Below are 8398 nucleotides of genomic sequence, written 5' to 3'. Positions count from 1 at the left end.
AAAAAATTAAATTTGAGAAATTTTAAATTTTGTAAATTAGTCAAATATAAAAATTCAAACTTGTAAAATGTTTGGTTTTATAAAACATTTCAATCTTAATTTTTTTTTGAGATTTTGAAATCATTTAGATTTTAAATTGGTTCATATGAAAAAAACAAGTGAGATAAGGAAGCAAAGGACAGGTCCATGTCGCAAGCTCTACAGCTGGCGCAGACAAACCGCATCGTGTCAAGGGGCGTACATGACCGCCCCCCCCCCCCCCCCCCAGCTGGGCACAGAGGGAAAACCCTGTTTGCCACCCAATGTGTGCGTTAAGAGCATCTCCAGCCGCGTCCCCCAAAGGCTTTTGGGGCGCGTCAGACATTTTTTTCGTTCCTACTCGTGCGTCCCAAAGCCTCCTTCCGTCCGGTGCGGCCCAATACGGTGTCCGGCGCCCTGAGCCCGTCCCCGGTCCACAGGGGATGCTCCGGGAACGCCGGATAGAGCGAGAAGCGAGGCGAGGAGTGGCGGGCCTGACACATCATTGGCACTTTCAAGTTTAACCTAACCGAGGCGCGCCGAGCTGATGTAGTAGTCTCGCAGATTGTCTGACCAAGACGAAATTGTCGTGCAGGCTTCTCCCCGAGATGAAGGCATTTTGGTTGTTGCTGACGAGGTTGCCGAGCTTGGGCGCGAGGCGAAGCGAGAGGACCTTGGCGAAGATCTTGGCCACAAGATGGATCAAGCTTATGGGACGGTAGTCAGACAGCTGGCTGGCGTCAGCGCGTTTCGGCAGCAAGGTGAGGAGTGCCTGGTTCAATTTGCTGAATCCACGGCCACGCATCTCGAACAGTTGCTGGAAAACGGCAGCGAAATCATGCTTGATGATGCTCCAACAGGCGCGCACAAACTCAGCGGTGAAACCGTCCGGGCTAGGTGCCTTATGAGCAGGCAGCCTCTTCACAGCGTTCCATATTTCATCCATGCTGAAGGGTTCATCTAGGTCGTGCAAGTCTTGGGTATCAATCAGCAAGGAGAAGTCCAGGGTGCAGTCCCTCTCCACAGCCGTTCCCAGGAGCGCGTCATAGTGCAGGAAGGCAGTCTCGGCCATCTCTCAGTGTTCGGTCACTACCCGATCATCGGTGGCAATGCTGAAGATACGATTCTTCTGTTTCCTGTATGTGCACTGGCGGTGATAGAAGGAGGTGTTAGCGTCACCGTCCTTCAGGTAAGCAATGCGAGCTCTTTGTCGTCCAATGGTGTGATCCAGGGAGGCAAGGCCAAGATAGGTGACTTTCAGCTGTTTACGTAATTGCACCTCCTGGGGTGTTAGGATCCTGTCCTCTTGGGCTTTATCAAAGCGCAAGATGAGCTCCCGCGAGATAGCCTTTTTGTCCCTAATGTTGCCGGTTGTCCTCGAGCTCCAGCTAGAGAGTTTGCTCGCGGTGTTCTGTAGGTGCAGCATGATTCGCGTGAAAGGGTCAGCGTCCCAAACGGAGTTCCAAGCGAGGGTGATGATGTCATGAAAGTCGTCTAGATGGAGCCAATAGTCCTCGAAGTGAAAACGTCTGTAAGTTGCCGGCATCGGGGAGCAGTCAAGGAGCAAAGGGCTATGGTCCGATACGACAGATGCAAGGCATCTGAGGTGGCACTCGCCGTGTCCCTCCTCCCAATCAGCGGTGCATAGCACACGGTCGAGGTGGACAAGCGTAGTAGGTGACTGCTCGTTAGACCATGTGTACCGGCGTCCATTGAGGTATACCTCTTTGAGAAGGAGATCGTTTAGCAATCGTCGGAATCTACCCATCATGCGTCTGTCAAGATTCCCATTGTTTTTGTCTTGCGCGCGGTAGATGAGATTGAAGTCGCCGTAGAGCATCCAAGGCCCTTGGCAATCAGCCCTGATCTCGCGGAGCTCGCGTAGGAAGTTGACCTTGTCTTCCTCATCTTGTGGTCCATATACCACAAAGATCCACCATGGAGCATTGGAGCCCATGGAGATCTTGGCAGTGATCGCATTGGTGGTGAACAGTGGGTCCGTGATGGTCACGTCCCTGCTCTTCCACGCAAGGAGGATGCCTCCTCGAGTGCCCAGCGGAGGGAGATAAGTGTACTCATCGAAATCAGGGCCTAGAGCCTCTAGCACAATGGACGAGTAGATCAACAACATCTTAGTTTCCTGTAAGCATACAATGGAGGCACCCGCGGTGTCAACTAGGGATCTGATCGCAATGCGTCTAGCACGTGCGTTAAGGCCCCGAACATTCTAGATTACAATCCTTAGGCCGTGATCCATGTAGGAGGGATCGACGGTTAGCAGCTAGAGTGTCTTTAACCCTCGCAGGAGATGTCGACGTTTGCAGCAGTGGTCAAGGGAGTCGCTGCGGCCGGGATTTGGCGATCGACTAGAGCGGCGATGGCAGTAAGGACCGTGAGGGAGATAGGCGCTGCGAAGACACGGTCGTAGGCGGCCATCTCAGCAGGGGTGATGGCCTGGTCAACCTCAATGATGCCCAGGGTACGAAGGACCTGGACCTGTGCCCTGCGCGCGGCATTGGGTGGTGCGCCCGTGGTCATCGTGGCAGCTGATCGCCCACGGTGCGGCGTGAAATTCAGGGGCTGTCGGCGCGTTTTCTTTCCAGGGATTGGCATGACCCCGTCTAGGTGCTTGGTGGCCTCCTTGAGGAAGTCTCCCAGTGTCCAAGGCTGAGCAGCAGCTTCGCGATCTCTGCGGCGGCGGAGCGTTATGGGAGGTGAGGCGAACCGGCCAGGAGCAGAGCGGAGAGGCGTGCGATCGTCCGTGGCGGGCGTTGTAGCGTTTGGCAGGCCCATGCAGGGCTCGGGGGTTGTGTGCTGTGGTGCAGGCCTCTGCAGGATGGAGATGGGCCGCGATTCATCATCAGGGTGTGGGCTTGGGGGATGTGGCCAAGGAGCATCGGTGCTGCACTCAACAGGAATATGGGCGGCGTCCTCGCTATCAGTCGCGTGCACAGCTGCCGTCCCTGTCGCCTGCGACGAGCCGAGCAGGTCGGCAGAATGGTTGCTTCTGGAACAGGAAGAGCGGAGGCGCTGCTTTGTCCCGAAAGGGGATCGGGAGCAGGCGCTTGTCCCTCCAGAAGGGAGTCTGGTACCTCGCTGTCCAAGGATGCTCTGTTGGTCTCGTCAACAAAGCTGGCCGTGCAGTTGTCGTGGAGCGCTGGGTTTGAATCAGAGGGCGACTTGGTCTCTGCATGGGCCAGGGGATTTCCGTCGTGGGGCTCCGAAGGCGGCGTGGTTGGTGGCGTGGTGGAGGGCCGAGCATCATTGGCTAATGGGGAGTTGCCATCTGGCTTTCTGGTGCCTTCCGATTGCCTCGGATCTAGAGCGGTCGTGGTAGGCGCAGCGGTACCGATCTGATCGGCAGAGGTGGGTCCTGGCTCTTGGTTCTTTCTACGCCAAAGGCGCTTTCCATTTTGGACTGGGGCGCGAGGACGACGTGGACATCGTGGCCTCCTGTGGGCCGGCCATGGAAGCATCGAACGCACGCCGGCGAAGGTGGCGCCACACCGGCACGGTGGCGGAATTGGCGCCCTCACGTCAGCCCAGTGCGAGTCCATGGCGACGCCGTCGGCGCGCCTCCTTTGCCCGTCCAAGGCGGCCATGCCATCCGCGCGTCCAGCCGGAGGGTCGGCGTTGCTATCGGGGCGGCGGCGTTTGCGGCATCGGCGACGAGGACCTCGACGGCCAGCGTGGCTGGCACCGCCAGGATCGTTGCCAGCGTCTCCATCCTCCTCTGGCGGAACGGCAGCCACGCTCGGTCCAGTGTCAGCGGCCTCCCTGCGTGCCGGCCTGATGGACACATGATACGTCAGGGTTCTGATGACTGGTGGCTCGGAGGTGGTGCGCGCCGGAATGATCTCGACGATCTCGAGGATGGCATGCTGGCGGATGGTGGCGGGGTCGTGGGTGCGTGCTGTGAGCTGGAAGACGGCCATGTCCGCTCTGGATCGGGTGCCAGGGTGAATGCGCTCCACCCAACAGCTCTCCCCAAGCAAGGAATCCGCCGTCGACACATGCCAGGCCTGCGCAGGGATGCCGCGGAGTTCAAGCTCGACGCGGTGTTCGAACCTACCACTGCCGGCGTGGGCTAGCTTGCACCAGGGGCGCACGGTGAGGGAGAAGCTGGCGTCTCCGATGAAGTGATCTCCGGCCAGGCGGTCTTTGAGCTCCTGTGTGGCGAAGATGATGAGAAAGTCCTCTGGGTGGTGCAGGTGGACGGTGAAGTCGCCGGGCTGGAGGTGGAAGCTGGCGTGGAGGACGTGCGCCACCTGGTCCGCGGAAACGGCCGGCCTTGTGCCGGTGATGGAAGCCACCATGGCGCACCGCAGCACAACCTCAGCTTCGTCCATCTCGGAGCTGCGCGAGAAGATGACACGCACTGGACCTAGAGGATCGACAGGACGTGTCACGGCCGCAGCAGCGACAGCAGGGGCGCGCACTGGACCCAGGGGATCAACGGTGCGCGCGGCCGCTGTGATGGCCTGGACGTCTTGCGGCGGGGGTGGGGGCGGCGGCGGTGCCGACGCAGCAGGAGCGTGCACGGCGCGCTGCGGTGGTGGCGGAGGTGCGGGCGAGCCGGTGCGGCGGCGCTGGAGCGAGCAATCTTCGCCGGGAGACGTGCGAACGCGAGCGCGGTCGAAGGCACGCTGCTCCGGCGTGCAGGCTCTGCTGCTATGGCCGGAGAGGAGGAAGCAACGGCATCCGACGTCGTTGTGGCAGTCACGCACGGGGTGCCCATGCGCGAGGCACCGGAAGCAGAGCCCCCTCCATCTCGGGCGACGGGCTACGGCGGCGCGGCTGGTAACCGCCGGCGCGGCTGGGGCGGCGCCGCTGGTGGTGGCGGCGTCTCGGCTGTTGCCAACCGTCGGCGTTGGGCCTGCGGGTGGCGCCGTTGCCGACGCGGTGCACCTCCGAGCGGGGGCCGATGCGGGTGGCAGCGGCGCGCGGCGAGGCTGAGGCGGCGCGGCCTCCGGCGGAGGAGGAGGCTGCGGCATCGGCGTGGCGCGCGGCGGCGTGCGGGCCACCTCGCAAAAGCTGCGTGAGCTGGAGCCAAAGAAGAAGTCGTCGGAGAGCCAGCGGTCCTCACGACGGTGGCCCCGGCTGTCGCAGCTGTCGCCGGACGACATGGCGCCGGCGGAGGGTTGGGGGAGGAGGGGAGCGACGGAGGAGGAGAGCTTACTGGCGAGGAACCCACGGCGACGGGGCTAGAGGTGGGAGGACGGCGCTAGCGCAGGGGCGGGGGCAGGAGCCATCTCTTTCAATGTCTTCTAATCGTCAATCAATACTTACCTGTAACTCTTTTCTCCTGATAATTTATTATTCATTCACTCCCAGTATTTTACATTAGCCTTCTCATCACTGTCTTGTTTGAAACCATTTTCAGCTTTTGGTGAGGCTATGCTTCACACTGTTGGATATATTTATGTACGGCAATCGGCAAGAGAACTCGGAAAGAGTAAATTGTATATGGGTGTACCGTTCATAGCTGAGTGGGTAAGACTGCTCATAGTGGGAGTAACATAGCTAGTAACATTACACATCTCAAAGCATTTTGGTGACATGGTATGCGAATAAATGAAGAAAGAGAGTGATGTGGTAACTAGCTATGTTACCATAACATCACACACCCAAGACAAAATGAGTCTACAACATAATAAATGACACAATGCATGACACCACATGTAAGTTACTACTCACTATGAATGTAGTAACCTAGACTAGTAACATGGCATATGTTACTAGTCTAAGTTACTCCCCACTATGAGCAGCCTAAGAGACAAGGGCCACACCATTAAATCGCAAGTTAGTGCTGCTTCAGGTAATTCCTAAGCCATTCTTTTAGTTCTTTGTTGATTGTAAGTTCCTCCTTAGTAATGAGTTCTCTCCACAGGTGCTATCGCTCTCATACAGCTGCAAGAAGGAATGAAAAAGATTGAGGAAGGTGCCAATAAGGAAGAGCAGCTTATGAAGAGTTTTGAGGAGAAAAAAGAGGCCATGCTTAATTCTCTATGGAAACTAGTAAAATGCCCGTGCGTTGCCACGGGTAACAAAATAGGTAAAGAAACATAAAATAGTTAAAATATAAACATCAACCATCAACGAACACTTCAAAATAGATGATACGGTACTTTGTCTCAAGACTAACATTGAAATAAATTAAACATAATAGTTGATACATGGGAGCATAAAATACATGGAGAGTCCGCACACAACACTTTTGAATATGCATGTACTTCAGGTGCATGCCCTGACGCACTCGGTTTTGCGACATGTAAACCCTATGAGAAAGTATTTCTTACGTCTGAGTTGCGTTCCTACATGAGAGAGCTGACCCGCACTTGACCTCGGGCGATTCCAACAACATCATGGAGTACCACAATAGAGTTGACCTGCGCAAACAAATTACAATCTAAATTTAAGTATATATTAAAAAGATAGAACTATGATTATGGAATGTACGAGCACCAAATATCTCACATATAATGTAATGATCTCTTCGTAGACAATGCTCTTCGTGTATGTACCAATAGATTTTTTATTACCAACATCCGAGACACCGGGAATCTTTATGTTCTTTCAAGTAATGAACCTTGATAGCTTCATTCAACTGATCTTGAGAGTACACCGACTCGAGCTTGTGATGTAATCTGACAGCTGTTTGGTGGTATGCAAAACTACTAAAAATAGCCTTTTATGTTATGAACTTCCACTTGATTTTTAGTACTCCAACCTTTCCGTAAAAGAAGTCTTAGATTTATGTAAATCTGAATGTATGTTACGTTCTTTATGGCAAGGAGGGAGTATTTTTTTGCCTGTTCCCTTCTATAAGATGTTTTTATGAGGAGGGACACAATAACTTTTTGCGGGTAAGTTATTAAACATTTCAATTTGTAGTAGGATAAAAAATAAAAAACCTATAGTTTGGAGTACTGGCAAGTGAAGCTAAAATAGCTAAAATGTTGCAAAACGATACTGAAATCCTAGTAATTTTTTAAAATGGCTCAAAAATGCCTAGAAAAATGTAAACAATCTAGTAAACCTTATGTACTGCATCAGGCATTTTGGAAAAGTTTCTTTGGATTTAATTCTACAGTTGTGAGTAAACCTCATTTTAAGTTTCACAACCAAATTTTGAACTTAAAATTCAATTTCCAAAGAAAAATAAAAAATCAATTAAAACCTATATATTCCATTATGCATACTGTGAAAATTTCGTCGGATTTAAGCATATTGTTTATGAATAAACTTCATTTTAATTTCACGACCAGATTTTAAACTCAAAATACAAACTACACAATTTTTTTTTGAAATAAACCCATTAAATATTATATGTTTTATTATGCAATATGGGGAAGTTTCATTGAATTCGAACAAACGTTTTGTGAGTAAATAGAGTTCCAGGCTGGAAACGACCATGTGTGGGGAAATTTTTGCTAGCATCCACTCCTGTACGTTGGATTGGAGTTGGATGGCCTAAATGTATCCAAACTCCAGCCGTGACTTTAAGGCTAACGTCAGTACGTCACTGATACTACATCCAATCTCACCATGTTTATATGTTCTTATCTACTAACCTACCTATCAGTCTCTCTCTTCAGAGTTCAGACCATATCCTCTCGCCACCGCCCCTCTCGACTGTTCCGACGGCCCGAGCGCAGCTCTCTGGAGCGACGCGTCCCCCATCTCCTATGCTTTCCCCCAGGCGCAGAGACGGCCCCTCGTCTCCTCCTCTTCATTGCCGCTCGAAGTTACTGTAGTTGCGAAGCCGCTGCAGGCCGGAAGCACGCAGCTACCCGTCCATCGATTCTGCGGCCGTCAGCTCTCCCCACCAATGAGGCGCCGCCCACTACAAGGGAAAGGCCTACTGCCGGCGCACCAAATTGGCTTATTGCCGGCGCACCTAAGCCTGCCGGTGTGAACGGGCCGGTGATAACTGCTCATTGCCGGCGTGCCTGGATGTTCGCCGGCGGTAAGGCAGCTACTGTCAGCGCACCGGCCTTGATTCGCCGGCAACTACCATATTCCACCGGCGCACTTGTTGCTACGCGGGCAGTAGGGATGCCAGCACTGGCGCGTGCTTTGTGCGCCGGCAGTAGGTAATGTAGGTTCGCCGGCAGTAGCAGTCGAAAATACAATTTTATAGCCATTTTCCAGCTTATTACAATGCATATTTGCAAATTTATACAACAGTTCATATTTGTACAGCAGCACATGCAATATGAGAAGCACATAGAGAGTCAAGTATCATTTCGGTATCAATACACAAATACACAAGTCTCGTTCCGGAATGTTGATTCATACAACACATGTGCATATGCAACACCGAACGACGAAGTTTCACAAAGTTAGAAGTCTCGGTACATAGTCGTCACAAGTATCA

At 53.1% G+C, this 8398-nt stretch overlaps 1 protein-coding gene across 1 annotated transcript; it reads right to left on the bottom strand.

The window, feature by feature from the left end:
* Window positions 1–1093: 1093 nt before the first annotated feature.
* Window positions 1094–2149, bottom strand: LOC139834950 (uncharacterized). The gene has a single exon (XM_071824877.1). The coding sequence runs from the start codon at window positions 2147–2149 to the stop codon at window positions 1094–1096; it is 1056 nt and encodes a 351-aa protein (XP_071680978.1).
* Between the last annotated feature and the right edge of the window lie 6249 nt (window positions 2150–8398).

This window comes from Lolium perenne, chromosome 1 (assembly GCF_019359855.2).
Source record: "Lolium perenne isolate Kyuss_39 chromosome 1, Kyuss_2.0, whole genome shotgun sequence".
Classification (NCBI taxonomy): domain Eukaryota; kingdom Viridiplantae; phylum Streptophyta; class Magnoliopsida; order Poales; family Poaceae; genus Lolium; species Lolium perenne.
Note: the sequence above shows the minus strand (reverse complement) of the source record. Positions and strands in the feature narration are given on the sequence as shown.

Bases quoted from the DNA above. Each gene is read 5' to 3' on its own strand.
- LOC139834950 (XM_071824877.1), bottom strand. From the start codon at position 2,149: ATGTTGTTGATCTACTCGTCCATTGTGCTAGAGGCTCTAGGCCCTGAT.